General features: G+C 37.7%; 1 protein-coding gene across 3 annotated transcripts in view; it reads left to right on the top strand.

The window, feature by feature from the left end:
- Positions 1 to 18061, top strand: part of LOC121265164 (diacylglycerol lipase-beta) — a 43478-nt gene extending 25417 nt beyond the window's left edge. The window contains exons 9-15 of one of the 3 annotated variants that reach the window (XM_041168684.1): positions 11516 to 11643; positions 13129 to 13256; positions 14637 to 14734; positions 14839 to 15107; positions 15250 to 15616; positions 15727 to 15773; positions 17845 to 18061. In XM_041168684.1, coding sequence (XP_041024618.1) covers positions 11516 to 11643; positions 13129 to 13256; positions 14637 to 14734; positions 14839 to 15107; positions 15250 to 15616; positions 15727 to 15773; positions 17845 to 17852 — 1045 coding nt within the window. In that variant the 3' untranslated portion in view covers positions 17853 to 18061. Of the gene's footprint in view, positions 1 to 11515; positions 11644 to 13128; positions 13257 to 14636; positions 14735 to 14838; positions 15108 to 15249; positions 15617 to 15726; positions 16042 to 17844 lie in introns of those variants that run through there. The other 2 variants (XM_041168674.1, XM_041168667.1) reach the window with 2 other exon arrangements.
- The last annotated feature ends 3477 nt before the right edge of the window (positions 18062 to 21538 follow it).

Here is a 21538-nt window from a genome sequence, read left to right as displayed (position 1 = left end):
GAGAATCTAAATACTTGTGAAACTCTCATTTATGGGAATAGGGATACCCTTCAAAGAAGATTGGTATCAAAATTCCTTGATCATCCCTTTCTTGTTATGATGGCAGTATTTGACCTCATTGATATCCTCATCTTCCATATCCTCTCTTCATCTCTTAATCATCTTCTTTTAGGGTTTGGCAAAAAACCTAGCAAACCACCCTAGCTAAAAACTGTATTGAAGATTTTGTTTTTCACCATTGTTCAATTTGGTGTTGGGTAGAAAACTCAAGAAAACAACATGGTCTGGTTGTTGTTGGTGGTGCCGTAATGGAAACACGACAATGTTCAACCTAACCACTAGCTCTGCCTTCAACACCATCTCTCCCTCCCAGCTTGCTCTTCCCCACTCTTGCTCTCCATTTCACGTGCCTCCCCCTTTCTGCCTTTTCGTATCACAGCCTGCCTCTATGCCTCTCTGTCTCCCCCTTTCAAGAAAAAGGAATGCTGTAGTATTGGAATGGTACTAATTCTGACTTGGCTAAATACAACTTTGAAACAAAGGAATAAGTAGTGCAAAATATGGATATCTCCTGGATAGCCTTGCAAAAGATGAGAGTGTAATCAGCAAACAATAGATATGACAGAATAAACTCTTTATTATTTTTGGAGCCTACAGAGAATCCTAATAAGAACTGCTTGTTGACAGCAGCTGAGAACATTCCTACTCGTTGCCTCTTATCACCACGACAAAGAGTAAAGTGGAAAAGGGATCTTTCTGTCTCAACCCTCAAGAGCTATGGAATAAATCTGGAGTGTGGTTTATCAAATTGAGAACTGCACCGGAGAAATATAGTGTGCTATCCACTCGCACCATCACTCTACAAAACCAGAACTTAGTAAATATGACCAGAAACTGCGATTCATATGATTGTAGGCTTACCTATTTTACAAAGCACATGTAGGATCCTTCATCTAACCCTGCTGTCAATGCATTCATTAGCACTAAAAAGTGAGTCTAAAATTTGTCACCACTGTATAAAAGTATTATGCTACTTTTATCACACCCTTAGTTTGATAGGCACTGCATATAAAATTATCTCCAAGGTTGTTGAATTTGCCACAAGCCTGGTACTCGGGGAATACATTAAGCTGGTCTTCTTTGATAATCTCACATCTTTGATAGAAAGGCTAATCACAAAGCATTAGGTGCCTTATCACTATTCATAGTCTTCACCACCTCAAATATCTCACCCTCCTTCAAAGCTCTCTCCATCCGCACTATCTCCTGTGCACCAATGGAATCAAAGCTGAGACCATCCAACTTGGGTCTCCATGAATACTGTTCAGAATAAAGACGAGGGAAGAATTGTAGGATATGCCCCTCAATTGCCATTGCTGAAGACATTGCACCACCAACAACTAGAGAGTCAATCCTTTATTTTTGTGATTTGAGTTGGCCATCCAGGGGACTTTGTATTCTGATCTCACTCTTTGTGCTACAAACATTGTGTGATTTTTGTCTCTTTTCCAGCTCACCCACTGGAGACCTCAACCCTCCTCAGTTGCTCAAACTTAGAGCATTCACATTGGGATGACCAAATGATTTGCCAAATTTTACTCGAAAATCATCTTTCCCTATTTTAATTACTCGTCTTTCCAAAACCTCATACTTCCCATTCTCTATTCTTTCTTTATTATTTTTTTAGTTTATTTCCTTTTACAATCTTAAGTACTCTCACTTTTTGTCTTTTTCTTTCTGTTTTGAACTATTGATCTCTAGTGAATATTTTAAACACAAATTTTAATTATTTTTTTTCAGGGGTATGACCGCACGGTAATATTTTCAAAAGTGTTCCGTTTTCAAAAATTGCCTTTTTCCGAATTATTAAGATCTCATTGAAAATCAAGATCATCTCAATGGAGACATTTTTTAACAATTTCAATGGTCATGTTTTAAAATGTTGTCATTGTTTTCTAATTATTAAATTTTCAACAGTAATAATTTTTGTCATTTTCCTAATGGTCATATTTTCAATAAGTAATATTTTGGTGTATATATAAGAGCACTTGCTCTTTCATTGACATCCAAAGCAACCTAACTTTTGTTTGAGATTAAGAGAAAATTTTGACTGCGGCCTCATTCTTGACTTCGTTCTTTCTATGACGCATTCTTTCTTTCGCAAATTCCTTCTTCACTTAGGCCTCATTTGTTTTCGCAAATGAGATGAGATGAGTTGAGATTTAAGTTAAAAGTTGAATAAAATATTCTTAAAATATATTTTTTTAATATTATTTTTGTTTTGAGATTTGAAAAAGTTGAATTGTTTATTTTATTTTATGTGGTGATTTGGAAAAATTGTAATGATTAGATGAGATGAGTTGAGAGCAGTTGTGAAAACAAATGAGGCCTTAAGACTCTGAAGATGAGTTGGAGATAGTTCTCAACGAAGATGGAGGATCATCATCTACTTGTATGTGATCATGCCTAATGTCAAATATATTTCGAAGGAGATTTCTTGCCTTCATCCAAAAAAGAGATAATACAAGAAGACTCGGTCTATGTTCACTGCAAAAGATAACTGTTGCATTTAGAATGCTTGCTTATGGAGTAACTGCTGATTTCATAGATGAATACATATGGATTGGAGAAAGCACCGTAATGGAAAACTTGAAAATTTTGTGGAAACAATTGTTAATGTTTTTTCTAATGAATATTTGAGGTCTCCAAATACCAATGATAGTGCTCAATTGCTCTCTGTTGGTGAACAACATGGATTCTCAAGGATGTTAGGGAGCATTGATTGCATTTATTGGAAGTGAAAAAATTGTCCGTTTGCATGGAAAGGTATGTACTACGGTCACAGTCGTGAACCAACTATTATCTTAGAATCGGTGGCAGCATATGATCTTTGGAAATGAGATGCACTTTTTGGATTACTTAGTTTTCATAATGATATCAATGTGCTTGAGAGATCTTTTATATTCATTGAGCTTGTTCAAGGGCGTGCTCTTCCTGTCAATTATTCAATTAATGGTAACAATTTCACTATGGGGTACTACTTTGCTGATGATATATATCCAAAGTAGTCAACATTTGTTAAGGTGATGCCATCTCCACAAGGAAACAAGAAGAAATATTTTGCATCAGCACAAGAATCAGCTGGCCTCTACGAGTTGGGGTTGACATCGGGGATCTTCTCTTTGACTTGTCCTTGGATCAATGCTCAATCCATTTTGGTTGGTCCTTTAACAGATGCCAATAATGCTCGAATGGAAATTGGGTTTTCTCCAGTGATTGGTAAACTAGAGAATTAGTGTAAAATCCACAGCACAAGAATTAGTGTAAAATCCACAGCGAAAGCCATGGGAATAAATCGTTAAGAATGTCCAAGTTTGTATAGGTGGGCCGAGTCTTCGGGCAAAAAACCTCTCTGTACATCTCCCATCTGATACTCGTAACTAGTACACCCATCCAGCCGTCACCCATTAGCCACTGTCGATCGGATAGTAGCACCTCACCTCCATCACAGACGTGGCCGACGGACCCCAGCGTCCTCGTTGAGGGTCGCTTGGCATCGGTCTTCTCCGGGGAACAGTTTCTTTTCGTGAGATCCAACCACACTTGCTGGCGAGGGTATCCTCACCACCTTTACAGACAAGGTCGATGGGCCTCGGCAACCTCGCTGAGGGCCATCGGGCGGCGGTCAGCCCGCCGGCGACCTGATTTTTCCCTAGTTCTTTTTCTGCCGCCTTCTAAAGTGCTCCGGTGGCCGTGTTGCTGCCTCAGAGGGCTATGGTGAGTCGACGACCAACAACTGCATCTTTCCATTCCCTTCAGCTGGTGATCAGATCTGGTTCCCTTCAGCACAGACCTGGTTTCTGAAAGATGACGTTTGGTTGCTGACCAGGTTTCTTTTTGGGTGTTGGGGCTGTTTGGGCTCAGAATGGTTTCTTCTATTAGGTTGATCATAGGATCTAAATCCTTTACACTCGTGAAGGAGGGGAGCATGTTGGGTATTACTAAAAGGAGTCGAAGGGTGATTTCGAAATTGGTTCTGGGTTCAACAACAGTACAATGGCTGGCTAAGGCCATGACTTCGCATACAAATGAGAAACAAGATTTTTACTCCACTGTCCAGGCAGACGTACCTTCATAGTGCATCGCTACTCAAATTCTCAAGGATGTTATATGGTAGTAGAGGAGTATGGTGGTGGTGGGAGGAGGAATTTTATATTCTTCCCTGAGGAGGAGGGCAATGGCTGGAGAATGATGGGGGAGGTACTGCATGATTTTTCCCACGTCAAGACCAATTCTGTGGAAGGACAAAGAGGTGCTGGAGGGGGGGCCAGTCCCTCCAACTCAAATGTAGGGGGCTATAGAAAACATGTAGGTGGCGCGGAAGAGACCTTGGAAGGGAAAGGCCCAAGTACATTCTCGGTGTTGAGGCGATCCTATGCGACTGCTTTAAAGAAGGGTCATGCCTCGGGGTTTCAGAATGAGGGGGGTTTGTAAATCACCATTCAGGACCCGCTTGTAGAGATGCACAATTCTTTAAAGGAGATGGAAACCCAACTGGTCGAGTTGAAGGCAGCAATAACTTGCTTGTCTACGAAAATAGATCTAATTTCAGCTGGAGACAACAGAGTTGTAAGAAACAAAACGGGCCCGAACCCTTTAAACTCTAAAGGAAAACGGAAAATCGGATTCGGCCCTATCCCTATAACCAGATCGAAGAGAGTATGGCTGGTCAAAAAGAAATCTGGAATATTTGAAGTGGGGTCTACATCCAGTATTGGCGTTGAGACATCAGTAATGAAATGCCATTCGCCTCTTGTTACACCCTTGGTCCCTGAAAAAACTATGGCTCCCTTGTCGGAGTTGAATGAAAATGGTGTACTGCCGAGGTCTGAAAGAGATGTAGAATCCGATACCACCCTAGAGGTGAAGGAACTTATTGTCACCCCAGAATCTCCAATGGGCCTGAAACCATTGGAGAGAACCGATGGAGTTGCTGGAGAACCAATGAGCTTGGTATTGGTGCCTTATATAGAGGAACGTCCAGAGGCAGGAGTGCAGTTGGATGCTGTGTCTGGGGATAATGTTGCTCCCTTGGTCTCTCTTTCTCCGATAGCAGATTGGATTTTGCTTAAAGTTAGCGAGATTCAGCAGTTTGTGGGAATTTCACATGAAGGATGTAAAGACCAATTTAAAGAACTAATCACTACGATTGAGGCAAGCCACGTGCTTTAAACCAAATCAAGTTTCAAGAAAAGCAGGAAGTTACGTCTTCATTGGGCAATCAACTACGATACTAAGAGTGATAGCTCAACTAGAGGGAAGTCCAAAGGGAGGGCATTGTGAAGTTTTAGTTCTAAAGGAGGAAATAAGAGGTTGGGGTTGGGTTTTCGGGTTGTGTTTTAGTTCTACAGGAAACAAGGGGTTGGGTTCGGGCTTAGTGTATTTTGGGTCATTGGGGTCAATGGGCAAGGTGTTTTCTTGTATACATCAGTGTACTTGGTTATTCTTTTTTGATATATATAATATTTTTCCTTATAAAAAAAAAAAGAACTAGTATAAATATTTATCCAAAACCAGAAAAACACAGTATGGACAATTGCAACAAAAGCTAATGGATAGATATACCTTGACTTACTCAGTTAAGCCCCTTTGATTTAACCCTTCCAGTTGGGCTAGCTTCACATAGAATTTATTGGTCGCTTTTTGAATCGTCGACCACTGATGCGTTAAGGACCTAATTGTCCCCTCGGTCGTATTTTGCTTATACTCATTGAAGTATAAGATAATTTTCTCTTAAATTTGGGTATGTTTTCATCTCAACTAGTTAAAACTCTGGCACAAGTAGTTTGTCTTCTTTTTGGGTGAAGTTTGCACCCCTCTGTGAATTTTTAGTCGTAAGAATCTCAAGTTGGGGTTGGGGTGGAGAGTCTTCCACCATACTAGATTGTGTTGAGTTTGACTCAAGAATGAGTAGTCAATGTTAGGATCTTGATTTAAGAAGTTCGTGAAGAACATATTTTCATGCTCTTGTGAGTCCTTCTCTATAAAATCATAAACAATGAAGTAATTTAGCGATGCAAGAAACTGTCATCAAGTTCAAAATCAGTTCTCGACAATCCAAACTGTGGGGGAAGCTCAGAATGGGTAGTGGCAACATAGAGGAAGGGTCACAAACTTATGGCTGCAACAATCGGTTGCCTCTGCTCTGGGTCTTGACACTGATATTGGCCATCCGGGTTACCCTGCCATGGAGTTTGTGCCTATTTTCTCTGTCCCCAATGAAGTTTGATTGATCACTGCCTCGTATAATCTCAACATAGACATTCATCACAGCAACAAAAAAGTACCACACCAGAGGAAAAGAATGCAGCCTAGGGAAAAATAACCCAATTTTTTGAAATAATAGCAACAGAAAAGCAACACAACTGACTCTAAATTATCGAGCACAAGGTGCTGCCAAACCACCCCAAGAACAACTGGCTTGAATGGTATAACCCAAGAACGTGCTTAACCAAATTATATCACAGCAAAGCCAAGTAACACAGCAACAGAATAATTACGCATCAGTGTAAATTTTCAAGCACAAGGAGCTGCCAAACCACCCCAAGAACTTCAAAATCATGGAATGGTATAACTCAAGAACGTGCTTAAGCATTCCTATATCACGGAAAAGCCAAATAACAAAGCAACAGAATAACTACTCAACAGTATAAATTTTCAAGCACAAGAGGTTGCCAAACCACCCCAAGAACAACTTGAGTTAATGGCATAACTCAAGAACAATAAGCAAATTATATCTCAGCAAAGCCAAATAATACAGCAAGAGAAAAACAGCACAATAGTGGATAAAGTTTTAGCGCAAGGGCTGCCAAACCACCCCCAAGAACTTCAAAATCAATTGATGGTATAACTCAAGAACATATTGGTCGTGAATGGAAAAACATAATAATTGAGGGAAAAGAATCAATGGTCATTTACATGAGCTGCAAACTCATGCCAGTGGAGAAAACAAGAGAAAAGTATAATAAACCTATAGCATGGGGGCTCAAAATGGTCAAAGGTCAAGCAGAGGAAAGGAGCACAAGCTCGAATGGTTGCAAATCCCGGTTGCTTTGTGAAACTTTCATAATGAAAGTGGTCACTGGGTTAGCCTGCCATAGAGATCGAGACCCTTTCACAATACCTGCTGATTTTATACTCCCAATATTCAATTCAACCATCATCACAACGTCATTACATTAGAAATACAGCCCCAACGACAACTCGTGCATATTAACACTAGAAGCTGCTAAATATTTGTTCAAACAGCAAATTTAAGACCAATGCAATAGAGTGATCAAATCATATTCTCAAGAGCTGCCACAACAATCATTCTCACAAGAAGAGATATGCAACTCAAGAACATACAACTCAATCCATAAACCACAAGAACATATAACTCACAGTTAATGGAAATAGCATAAAAAGCTATAACTCAAGAACGTATAACTCTCAATAGAGGGAAAAGAATTAGAGACCTAAAATTACAAATCACAAATAAATCTATCCCAAATCACACAAATTACCAATCACACGAGAAGTAAAATTATACCTATAAACCCTAGACAAGCACAAATCACATAAATTTCACAAATTGCAAAGAAAATATATCACTAGACACAAATCACACGAGAAGTAAAACCAAACCAATCTATCACACAAATTAGAAAAATCACAAATCACACAAATTACACAAATTGCAAATCACACGGAAAAGAATTGAATGGCATAAAATTGAACCAATCTATCACAAATCACACAAATTACAAACAAAATCTCATACCTAGAAACCCTAGACAAGCACGAACAGAGACCCAAAATTATGTGTCTGAGATTTCGTCATATGAGAAGTAAAATGGTCGATTGTAAATTCGTTGAAATCAAATGGAACTTATTATGTGTGAGAGTGAGAGCAAGAGAGGTTCCCAAAGATTTCTCAGGCATAGAACATGAGTGAGAGACAGAGTGGGTGTGTATGTCTCGGACAAGCCCAGAAACTTACCGAAGAAGACGATCAGAGGGTCTATTGTCGATGGACGCGAATGAGACTTAGGAGGAAGTAGGGCATGAGAAAGAGACAATATAGGAAAAGAATATCAAACTCGAAAGGGGATCTACAATAGCATCTCCAAAACCAAACCCTAAAATGCTCAGCCGGATGTGGGGGTCGAAGGGTAACTTCCCCAAAGTCTTGACCATATTTTGGCCAAAAAGAGGAGATGCTCATGCGGATGCTCATGCTCTTAGATAGTTCTCGTTCTTTTGCAATGGTATCCAGTTCATTAACTTCCTCCATAGATTGTTGTTTCCTCTTGGCAACATACCAAAAGTCCTATTTATTCCATAGCTTCAAATATAATTTCAAGGCAATTCCAATTTTCCAGCCAAACAAAGACTAGGAAAGCCTTGAAAATGATAAGACCTCCACGGTTGTTTCACCATATCTACAAACCCCTTAGTTTTCAACCACGTATTCTCAAACTTCAAATATTCTTTGCTCAGTTTCATATCATCACTCACTAGCATCAATGGGAAATGGTCCAATAGTAATCTAGTAAGTGTTCTTCTAGACATTGTTGGAAAATAGCTTTCGTAGTCAAAGGAAAGAAGATATATATATATATCTATTCTAGACTACGCCAAAGAATTATGATTATTGGACCATGTAAAATCTACTCCAACGAGAGGAAGATCTATAAAGCCCTGATTAAAAATGAATTTGGAGAACTCCTCCAGAGCTTGGGAGTCTGTCCTTACTCAGGTAAGATATAACATTTTAGTTTCCCCCCTATGCTGTGAATATTCCACCAACTAATTAAAATCGCTAGTTCATCCCAAAGATATATATTTTTTTTTTATCATCATCATAGACCCAAAAATTCCAGTGAGGGCTGACTCAAAACTCTATTGACATTTTTTGAACAACATGCAACTAGGAAATCTTGTTTTTGATAGGTAAAATAAAATTTTGTTGAATAAAATGAACAGGGCATATATCACAAGTCCGCAGAAAGTATACAGGAGGGAACACCTAGTTAAGAGCTAGGTGCTTGAAATAGAAACAATAAAATCATGAAAGCTAGCACCATTGGAATCAATAACAGAAGTCCATAACAATAAAGTATTGAAAAATAATCTTCTGAGTTCTTCCAATGAGGAATCTTCTGACATTCCTCTCCCAAATGGATCACATAAGGTATAAGGGAATCATCTTCCATACCACTGTGATTTGGGGGTTTCCCTGAAGGCCTCTCCAACTGGCAAGGAGATCCATCCACTCTCCTAGGCAATACCCTTGCAAGTCCAGTCCTGCTGAAAATTCCGTCCCTCAAGGCATTGGCTACCTCACAATGAAGTAACAAATCGTCCGAAGTTGCAGCACTTTTTTTTACACATTCAACACGAATCAATTACAATAATCCGACACTTCCTCAAGATATCCATGGTTTGCGTTCTCCTAAAAGTAGAGCGGCCTGCCCAACCAAGAAAGCAACCTTGAGGGGCACAATACTCCTCCAGATACCCTTCTAAGGTGAAGGGTTGTAATTTTGACCTGGTATAGCCTTGTAAGAAGACCGAACTGAGAATTTCCTATTCTTAGATTGAATCCGAGTCATCTTATACGCCTCAACACAACCAATACTCATATAATACAGCTGGCTAAAAAATTCTGTGATAGCTCCAATCTCCCAATCCTGAGCTGCTTTGAGAAAACCAACATTCCATTGCAAATAACCACTAGAGCTTTAATATCCGCCATTGAAGCCTCCTGTTCACATGCAACCCAATAAAATGCAGGAAATGCAACCTTGAGAGCTTTGTCTCCACAACGAGTGTCATGCCAAAATCTGATCTTGGAGCCATCACCAACCACAAATCTGAAATGTCTACGAACCATGAAACCTCCCACAAATTCCTCTACTCTTTCCATGACTTTCTCATCCCACATAACCAACAAAAGAAAGATGGAACCAGATACATTCCTAAAAGAAAATGCTTTGCATTGCTTATGATTTTTCTGTCTTGGGTGGGGTTTGATGTCAAAGTAATGCCTAGTTGGTGTACTTCAGTGAAGGCAAATCAGCAGTATCCCACCGGAAGCCTCATTCGAACCCAAATAGCACCAATCCCTAGAGACAATAGTGGTATTTCCTTTTCAGTTCATAGGTTTTCCTATTCTAGAGGCGGTAGTGGTATTTTAAGTCTCACTAATGGGGCTATGAGCGTCCATAAAGATGGGTAGCCAACTAGGAATTCCAATAATGCATACATATGCATAACTTCTTAAATCTCTCAATTATATATCTTGATTGTCATCTGTTGTAGTGACTTTTTATGCTAGTTTTGGCCTCAGCTCAAGTCTAATTATTGATCTTCTGACGCAATACCATTTCTTAATGTGTTAGAGGCACTTTTAGTTAAAGTTAACAAAGTGGTTTTTTTTTTTAAACCTCAACAGGTGACAGGAGTATTATAAAATTATTTTGGAAGAAGTAATCATCACAAATGATAACCATATTTTAGTTACAGATGGATACTTATTGGTGGTATCTACCATTACATTTCTAAAAGTTTTTATACACGAATTATTTACACAAGAAGTGGAAAAAGTATTCAGATTACTCTTATAACGTGTGTATGTGTGTGTGTGGGTGTATCAGATGACTCATGTAGGGTTGTTTTTGAAAAAAAAAAATATATATATATTTCTCTAGGACTCATAGGAATAATTCAAATATGTGAATCTTTCAAGACTCAAACCAGATATGATTATCATTACATTTCAAGAAATTCAAATTTCTAGACATCACATTTGTAGGAATTTCAGTGTTGGAGGGTATATTCTAGTCTCAACCAAACGGCACGTTAATTCTATTTGATGATGAGGAATCCTAAAGATTGTACAAATGCAACATGTCTTTTATCCAGTTAAATTTTGAACTTGAGTAACGTGTCCACGTCACATATTAGGTAAATCATCAGCCTTTTACCAATGGAATGTGGCCTCTAGAAATTGTTTACCTCCAAGGGTTCGAACCTTAAACCTGGGAAGAGCATGCCTCTAAGACCAAGACCCTTACCACTTTTGCCAACACCTAGGGGTTCTGTTAATTCAATCTTTAAAGATTCGGGAATATGCAGGTCCAATATACTTTTATTCTTGTTTGTCGCATCTAGCGTGAGAGAAGATTAGAGCAGGCGATTGAATTGCAAAATGAAGTAGGAGGAGATGTAGGATGGGGCTAGCTTTCTGCTTCCAAAGCAGCTTCTTCTCTGAATGCTTTGGACTTTAAATTTGAGGTGGTGGATAGAAATCAATGAAGTCTTTTCAATATTTTTCTAACTGGATTTATTGCATAATTGTTTCAAACTAGGTTTCCCATTCTCTGGAAATATGGGTTTTTCAGTTTCTATTTCTTTCTTTTTTGGTGGCTTATAGTGGCATTTGATCTAAAAGTTTCTCTCTTGTTTTCAGTAGCAGTCATGTTCACCCTGATGTGAAACTCAGTGTGGAATCATCTTTCCCACACTATGGGCACTCAGGTATACTTGGGGCTGCACAAGATCTATTCATGCAAATTGATGGGAATCCTGGTGACTATGGTAAAAACATCACTTTTTTCCCATTTTAACATTGCTTGGTTTTTTCTTTTTTCTATTTTAGCCAATAGAAAACTTTTGACAATCCTTTGAATCATTTTTTGTCCCATTACCGTTGGTTATTTCATTGTTGTAATATAATGGCCTATTTACATCCTATACTTCTATGTAAATCTATTTTCACTACAATTAGTTGTACAGATTTGCAAAATAGAACTGTTATTTTTGTATTGGATGGAATACAATGATTTGTTTTGGGTGGGGGAGGAGGAGGATGGAAAGACAATGCGATTTAGCTTCGTCAATTTTCTGTCCTCACATTAACTTTTACATTGCAAAATGATTGGTACACACTTTGTTGCAGAGGCCAGAACTTAGCTTGTTTTAAGGATTCTATGAAAAGTGAGGAAGAGAGGCTAGAGTGAATGCCTATTCATGCTGTAAAACATAATATCTTCTATAATCACAAACAATAGTCATATGGTGAATATGATTATGGCTTAAGTGATTGCTTTATCATATTATACATTTTTTTAATAGTAGATTACAAATAGATATTTGATTCATTTATCCTCTATGGCTAGTGAACCAATCAATCTAAATGAATTATGTTTTAGACGATGAATATGATTTCAACTCCTTCATATTTAGTATACCTTGTATGAGCATATATCCTTAAAACAATATGTGCATGTATTTGCACCCGCATGCGCTTAAACTACATATCGACCTAAACTGGAAAAAACATTGGTACAATATGTGTTTTTTGATGATGATAAAACCCAGACCATGTAAATGCAACATGCCTTTTACCCGGTTAGACTCTGGACCTGTTTAATGTGCTTACAATTCACGGATCTAGTAAATTATCAGCTTTTCATTGATGGGATGTGGCCCTTAGAAATTATTTGCACCCAAGGGTTCAAACCTTAGACTTGGGAGAGCACTCTTACGATCAAGGCCCTTACCACTTGAGCCAACCCCTAGGGTTTTGGCACGGTATGTTAAGATAGACATATGATGTTGTCCGATGCTGTCAAATTTTTCGAGTGTCTTTGTTTCCTCTGTCTTTTTGTAAATTAACACCTGCAAATAATCTAAAATAAAACCATAAGCTTATGCTGGATAATTTTCAATGGTTCTTTATGTAGTCAAGACTCATTGGATCATGCATTTTCTCTCCGTGAATCCTAAAAAAGTTATGTAGAGCTGTAATACCACATACTCCCTCCCATTGCATATTAATTAATAGTCCACAGTTGTCATTCCATATTTAAAAGTCAGACTATTTTTATCTACTTTTCATTGTATTTATGCTGTCTTCAAAGAGATGTATGAGAGAAGAGAATACTGGGTTGCAGATTCTATTGTTTTAATTTAAAGAAGTTCAAGATTTCAAATTGTTGTCTCAACTGGTGCTGGAATGTTTTTACAATGATGATATAGGAGGGCTTACACAAATTATTTTGTGCCAATTGCTACATTGAGATGCAGAGTGTAAATCAAGTGGCTTCCTTTCCTCATTGCTTGGAGCTGGATGTGAGTGTGATGGGTATGATGTTCGCATAGTGGGGCACTCCCTTGGAGGTGCAATTGCTGCATTGCTAGGAATCAAAGTACGGCCTTTGTTACTTGAAAGCTACGCAGTTGTTTACCTTTAGTTTGGCATTTAATGTATTTCATGCTTTTTATGACATTGTAAGATGGAAAAGATAGATGTGACAACATACCTCATAAAGTTTAATTTCTCTGATTGTCATTACTTGTAGAGTATTAGGTTGACCTCATTCAGGTTCTTGACATTCCTCATCAAGCTGTAGTATAGATTTCTAATCATCCCTGGCTTATAACAAAGATTTGAAAAATGGTTTTTCCTTGATGCCTTGCTGAAATATGTGTTAATTGATGGCACTACTTAAAATAGAATGTTACAGTTTTCTCTCTTAGCCATCTCATATGAAATGGCATGCACAGTGATGCTGGACAGTACAAATTTTATCAGTGTTTTTTTTCACTCAATTTTATGAATTGGAAAAGCATGTCTCGTTGAAGAGGTTTCACCTGAGCATCTCACATGCTGTTTGGGCCGAGTCCTGTCCTTGACTTTTGCACTGAACTTTGTGACAATATTTGGCCTCTTGTTTCTCTCAACAAGATTTATCTTCTGCAAAGCTAAAGGCCAAATACGGGGGCTTCTATCAAGATGATCAACAGCCCAACCTGCACTTAAAAAGCAAAAATGTCACCCTACAAAAATGCCAACATCACCCTACTCGTTAACCTTTACCAAGATCACCCTACTCATTTACTATTTCAACAGTGTAATGGATGTCATATCAAGTCATAGTGAAGAAAATCACCTTCCCTTCAAGTATTATATTCATTCTAAGCTCGTCAAATTCCTCACCCTCATCTTCACCAAAGTTAGTACAAAGATCTACTGGGTTGTTGATGAGTTTGACACCCAACATGTTTGTCTCCACAAGGATACCGGTCACATGCTTTCTCAATGAAAGAGAAACACGATGCGTCGATCTTGTTACCTCAATACGAAGAAAGTAATGCAGCTTATCAAACCTTAATGCAAAATGCTTATTCGGAGTGTTTTGAGTCAATAACACCATCTCTACCACTATCAATTGCATAATACCATGTACAATGCCAGCAAAGATGGTTACCCAGCATCACTTTATGCACAAAAACTAAAGATTTGACATTGTCCCCTGCAACAAAAATTTACTTCTGCTACCGAACTAAACTTACCAAGCCACAGTCTGCAGATTGATTGTTCAAGATCATATATTTTGGTTGGATTGTTCAAGATCATATATTGCTTCAAGTTGCAAGCCTTTTGCTTTATAAGAACAAGTCAAAAGTCTCATCTACTCAGATTTTAAACCAGATGGATGAAAAAAATTGAGGTTTCAGTATCAGTGTTTTGTTTCTTCCCCTTATTTTCTGAATTTTTACTATTCTTCTTGATCTTTTGTTCACAGCTTTATCGTCGGTACAGAAATTTACATGTCTTTGCATATGGGCCCCTCCCATGTGTGGATGCAGTTGTAGCAGATGCTTGTTCCGGATTTGTGACAAGGTAATGTTGTTGCTAGTCATGCTACTGATAGTTCCAAGTCAAGTGGTTGTCTCTTTGGTGTAGATTTTTTTTCTGTACGTATTGAATCTTTGGACTTTCCACAGCATTGTATACGACAATGAATTTTCAGCCCGCCTTTCAGTTGGATCTATATTGCGTCTTCGTGCAGCTGCAATTACAGCACTGTCACAAGATACCAAAACTGATAAAGCCACAATTTTCCAACTCGCACACCAATTTTTGAATTTGAGTGAGCATCAGAGAAGTGGGACTGAGGTAAACAATCCTGCTTCAGATGTTTATTATGGGGCCATCACAGGTGAAGATCTCAACCACCAAGTCTATGAAAGTGAGTATCTGTTTGATTCTCAAGGTAGCTATGTTTTGTTTCTCATATGGTATTTTTCATGTGAAAAACTCAATGCCACTTTCACAGTGAATCGTGCCCTAAAAGTTGTTTTACTTTTGTAACTTGGGAGCAGATGAATTTTTTACCGAGCTCCTCTTTATTACAGGGAGTGAGGGACAGTGCAGAGTCCTTCCGCTCTTGAATGAGGCTGAAAAGGATAGTGTTATTACAATGGATCAGAGCGAATTCACCCATCATTTTGCAAGCAATGTAGACACATTTGACAATCCCATATCTCAGTTTATGGAAACCGTCCCAAGATCTGAAAGTAGGTCAGCTGGGGATCCCCCAGAAATGTATCCACCAGGTCTTGTTGTTCATATTGTACCACATAGAAGCTTGCCTATATCTATGTGGAAAGCCTGCACTGTGCAACTTAGTGCACGAAATTATAAGGCTTACATAGCGAGCAGAGAAAGCTTCAAAGATATTATTGTATCACCATCTATGTTTCTTGACCATCTCCCTTGGAGGTATTACAATTGAGAACTCTGATCTTTCATGATGTTTAATCTCTATGTTTTCCGAAATATATGAAAAGTTGCTCTGATTCTATGTACTTAACCAGATTTACATTTTTCAGATGTCGTTATGCAATGAAAAATGTATTGGAAGCTCGAAGTGCCCAAGGTATACTTAAGGAATCTTATTCGGTGTGAGTGAGATGCATTTATGTCAATTCTAGTCTATGATGGTTCACACCTTACATTTCTTTGTTTCCTTCTGCTGTTTCTGGATTGTGTTGCATGTCTGAAACCTAGGGGACTCCAGCTAAGAATAAAAAGAGTCTCCTGTCTTTACTTGATACTCAGCTACTGAAAAGCGCCGAACAGAAATCATAATAATTGTCACAGTGGCTGTCTTCAGTATTAATCTAATATAAATGATCTTTCGCGTACCTTCATTTTCCAAGTTAGTTTTGTTAACTTTTAATGATATGGATATGCTCTGGGCATCATTTATGGCGTTGTGCCATTAAAATCCATTACCTAGGCCATTGCAGGCATGCTCTATAACTCACATTAAAGTTCAATAATATTAGGGGAGCATAGTTTTTTGGGATTTCAAGTAGGATATATTTACACCTGCAGCATTCAATCTTCCCCATTGTTTGAATCTGGACTTTTAATGCGTCCAGCTTGAGGATCGTATGATATCGAATATGACCCAAAGAAACGTATTGCAAAGCATCTTAAAACAACTACTAGATTAATTTTGTAGTTGACTGATAAGATTAATTGAAATTACCTGTATGATTCAAGTAAATAGTCCTTTTACAAATGAGATTCAAGCTTTCTTAGATTTATGAGGCATGGTTCACTCGAATGAGATGTTTGCACAATGTGGCTCATATTTGCTACCTTGTGCTGTATGACGTTTACAGGATTCAGGGTGCTAGGTGTTATAACCTTATACGCTTTTGAAAAATTTATTTGCCTTGTCATGCCTCGCTCTGAGATTTTAGTATCTAAGTTTTATCTTGCCATATAGGATTGTACGAGGCATGATATCGTGGCAAAAGTAAAAAAAACAATACAAGTGTTCGTACTTGTTTGGGACAGTTTAGAGCAATGTATGAATTGTTGACTGAAGCTCACAGAAGTATGCTGCACTAATCTAATAGCACTGATACTAAATTCCTCAAATTAACATTCAAGAATAACTTATATTAATCCAAAAACAAAAATGAAAAAGAAAATAGAAAAGGAACTAGAAATAACAAAAATTGAGCAGTAGAATCAGTACCTAGAGCAAATGGCTTGCTTCCATGATCACATTGAGAGAATGTTTGGCATATATGAGTACAGACAACGAACTCAATTAAGCCTCGTTTGGTTACACAATTCAGATGAGATGAGATGAGATGTTTTGTTAAAAATTGAATAAAATATTGTTATAATATAAATTTTTAATATTATTTTTGTTTTGGGATTTGAAAAAGTTGAATTGTTTATTATATTTTGTGTAGAAAAATTTTAATGATTATATGAGATGAAATAGTTTAGTTTTGTGTAACCAAACCAGCCATTAAGATAACGTGTGTAGTTAGTCGTATTCAGACATTGCGATGTCAAACTTATGATGTTGTGCTATGATATCAAACTTATTTTGTTTTTCCTTTCTAATATGGCAACAAAATAATCGTAGGAAATAAACTCCAGTCAAAGGAACTTGCATATGTGTTAAATGAAAGACAGCTATGGCATATCCAGCAATTGTGGCATTGTTCCTTTTATTTGAAAACGATCGTACTCAATGAGAAAGTTGGAAATGTTGCTAGAAGCCAATTGTCAAGCATAAAACAATTTTTAGGAACCATTGGATTGAGGAAACTTTTCCTTAAATTACTCGAGGTGTACCAGAAATTCTTTGTTGAGGGCCTTTGCACCTACGAAATTAGTCGGGATTTTATTCTCGAACACTCGATACCAATAAAAAAAGTAGTGATTATGGAACATAAGACGATATTTAATTTTTGAGTAATTGTTAAAGGGGGCATGGCAACCCAGCAGAAATTACTTAAATTGGTGTTACCTAAATAAAACTTTGGTCACTTGTATCTTACAGGGAGACATTCTAAAATGATATACTACAGGTTCATATCTCATAGTGCAAACTAGGTTTTGAAATGCCTTCACACTAGGAGAGATCTTGCAGGTATACAAATAACCTTACATCTGTTTTTATGTTTGTATTATAGGTTTGTGAAAACCAGGATAGTTCTAGATCTTGGGTATTAGTACCAGACCTGCATTGAGGACTCAGGCAAAGTGGGTAGACGAAAATACCATGATCTTATCTCTCTATCAAGTCAAGTTCGATTGAAGAGTGTCGGGTCAAACTTGGTTCGATTATTAAAAGATTGAGCTCGAGCATGACTCGTGTATCATTTTATTAAAAAAACTAAATTTGTAAAAGCCAAAATTAATAATTAAAAATAAAATAATAGAATATTCACAATTGGATACAAATTAGTTCTTACAATCACAATCATTTACAAATCCAATTTAATGGCTACAAGGCTATATCGCTATTCAACACGAATACTTGTATAAGATATTAGTATATTTATGGCATATATACAATTATACTCATAAAATAGTGAACTATACACACACACACACAGATAGACACATATCGTCCATATATTACGTATGTATTCATTGTAATGACTACATTAACCATATATATAGTGAACTATACACATATAATATCATGAATGCTTATATATTAATTAATATATATATATATATATATATATATATATATACATGCTATAATATATGAGCAATCTAACAAGTCAAGCCGAGCTTTATACGAGCTTCTTTACAAATTTCAATTGATTTGTAATACGGGCTGTCTGTCCACAATATTTCAATCATTTATAGTTTTACTTAAATATGAGTTTAATTAAAACAAATCAGAACTGTCTGTCCGGTAGACTTGTTCATTTATAGCTTTACTTAACAATTCTCTAGCTAAGTTGGAGGAATCACCATAATTATTATTAGTATTATTATTTTATTATTATTTTTATTATTATTTTTTTTTTTAAGAAAAGAGGATAGCACCTCTATACTTTATTAAAAAAACCTTCACTAAAGTGGAAGAATCACCATAATTACAACCATAAAAAACCACCAGACTCCCAAAATTCCTAATGCCTAACATAAGGTAAACTCAATCTATCCATATGTATAAGCCCTTAAGTCTCCCCGGACCAACCTCCTCTCCAACAAAATCCCAATTTATGCCACTAGCCCTATGTTTTGATAAAAAATCAGCAACCATATTCACTTCCCTAAACACATGTTTAAACTGAACATTAAGGGAAGAAATAATAGATTGTGCTTCCTTCCAAAAATCCCACAAATACCAATATTTACATGTTCATGTGATAAATCAACCCACCACAACACTAGAATCCGACTCCACCAACACATCTCTCAACCCCAATTGTTAACAAAGATGAAGGGCATCCACAAAGGCTCTACATTCGGCAATGATATTTATTACTTGGCCATAGCAATAGGCAAAGCCTCTAAGCACCCTCCCTTGCACATTCTGAATCACTGAATCACTCACCCCCACACCCCCCCCCCCCCCCCCCCCCCCCCCAAACACACACACACCAGCCATCCTAGGATTACCAAGAGAGCAACCATCCACATTAAGTTTGGTGAACCCCTTTTTCAAGCAACTAACGTTGGTGGCCTTATTCGAATTGGCACCCATGGACAATTTAAAGCTTTCATAATTCTCAAATCACATTCACGCATTGATTTAAAAGATCTCAAGCCTCCTAATATCTCTAAAATAAAATATTTAACCATCCAAATGATGCTCTTCCAATCACACCTTACATCTTCCATGCGTGCCTCACATCTAGCTTTCCAAAGAGCCCATGAAATGAGAATGGGAACAATACCACAGAGCCAGCGTACCTGCGATAATAAAGAAGCCCGACACCACCACACATTCACCATATCAGCCCATACACGTGAACTTGGCAAATGGATAGCAAACAACACTGCAAAAAAATCTCACACTTTTCTTGGTCCCTCTCCATCACAAAGCACATGATCTAAGGTCTCAATCTTATTTGCAACACAACATCGGCATTTAGACACAACTGGAATACCCAGCTGTTGAATAACATTGTAAACCAGGATTGCATTTTGAAGTGCCCGCCAACAGAAAAACGACATCTTCTTTGGCACATGATCCTGCCATAACCATTTCTTCCAAGGGCACAAACTTCCACAAGATCTAATAAGTTGCCAAGCCGACTTAGTAGAAAACATGCCATCAACTGTATGCTGTCAAACCAATACATCTCTCCCTTCCCTAATCCGCATGTTTGAATGCAGAATTTTCTGCACCATTTCTTCATCCACGAACTGCTGAACTACCTCCAGTTTCCATCACAAACCCTCCCATACACCTCTCATACATTATGTACAAGCAAGTTTGGATCACCCACAACTGGTAAAGAATGTGCAATCGATCCCTCTCCAAGCCAATTATCAAACCAGAATTTTACAGCCCCCTCTCGAACTACCCACTTCGACCACCTGAGGAACAAAGACAATATTTCCATTATATTTTTCCAGAAAATAGATCCTTTTACTGGACCTTCAGGCGCTACTATCTGTCTATCCCCAATGTATTTTTTCCTGAAAAAATAAGACCATAGGGAGCCTCCAAAAATTAATTTCCAAGCAAACTTAAAAAATAAAGACTTTCGGACCTCCACAAGATCTCGAATACCCAACCCTCCTTCATCCGTTGGAAAACAAATATAACGCCATGAAACCCCTTTCATTTTTTTCTTCTCCACACTAGACCCCCAAAGAAAATTCGAAAAAATGCTTTTCAACTTAGCAAAAATTCCTTTAGGCAAGTCCATCACTGACAACAAATGTATGGGCATACTAGCAAGAACATGCTTCATAAGAATTAATTTACCTCCAAAAGAAAGTAATTTACTCTTCCAACCCGCTAATTTTTTCTGACCATTTGCCAATAAAGGGTCAAACATATTCAAAGTCCTTCGAACGTAAAGTGGGATCCCCAAATACACACAAGGACAATCCCCTTCTATAAAGTCCGGAGGATGCATCAGTTGTCTCGTACGACCATAGACAAAATTCTTTGAGAAAAAAATAGTAAACTTACTTGGGTTAACAAGCTGACCCGATACACTCTCATACTTCAGAATGACCCCCATCAAATTCCAAATAGAAGCCTTACCACCATTTGCAAAAACCAAAAGATCATCCGCATATAGCAAATGAGATATCCTTATTCCCCCATTCGAATTAAATGCCTTTATTTTTCCAGTCTGAAATTCATGTCGAAGCATCCAAGAGAGCAATTCTTCCGACAAAATAAATAAATATGGGGAAAGAGGGTCCCCCTGGCGTAACCCATGAGATGGCTTGAAGAATCCCTTAGTACACCCATTTAACATGACCAAAAAAATTGGAGAAGAAATAGAGTTAAAAATTAGAGACCTCCATTTCTGAAAAGCCCAAACGCCTTAGTACCTCCAATAAAAACCTCCAATTAACTCTATCGTAAGCTTTCGCCATATCAATCTCCATCATTACATTACCCCCTCTCGTCTTCCGATTCAAACCATAAGCAATAGTTATTCTCAAAAATACTCCGACCCTGAATAAAGGTTGCCTGCTCCAACGAAACAATTCCCCCAATAATTGGTGCCAATCTAAAAACCATGATTTTTGCCATGATTTTATAGATCACCGAACATAAACTAATAGGCCTAAAATGCCCAAAACCCTCTGGTACATCCACCTTCAGAATCAGAACAATATTAGGGGCACCAAAAAAAATTTGTCAAGGGAATACCTTCAAAGAATTCTATTGCC

The sequence above is a fragment of the Juglans microcarpa x Juglans regia genome, chromosome 1D, assembly GCF_004785595.1.
Source record: "Juglans microcarpa x Juglans regia isolate MS1-56 chromosome 1D, Jm3101_v1.0, whole genome shotgun sequence".
In the NCBI taxonomy this organism is placed as follows: domain Eukaryota; kingdom Viridiplantae; phylum Streptophyta; class Magnoliopsida; order Fagales; family Juglandaceae; genus Juglans; species Juglans microcarpa x Juglans regia.
This window is presented reverse-complemented; position numbering and strand designations above follow the sequence as displayed.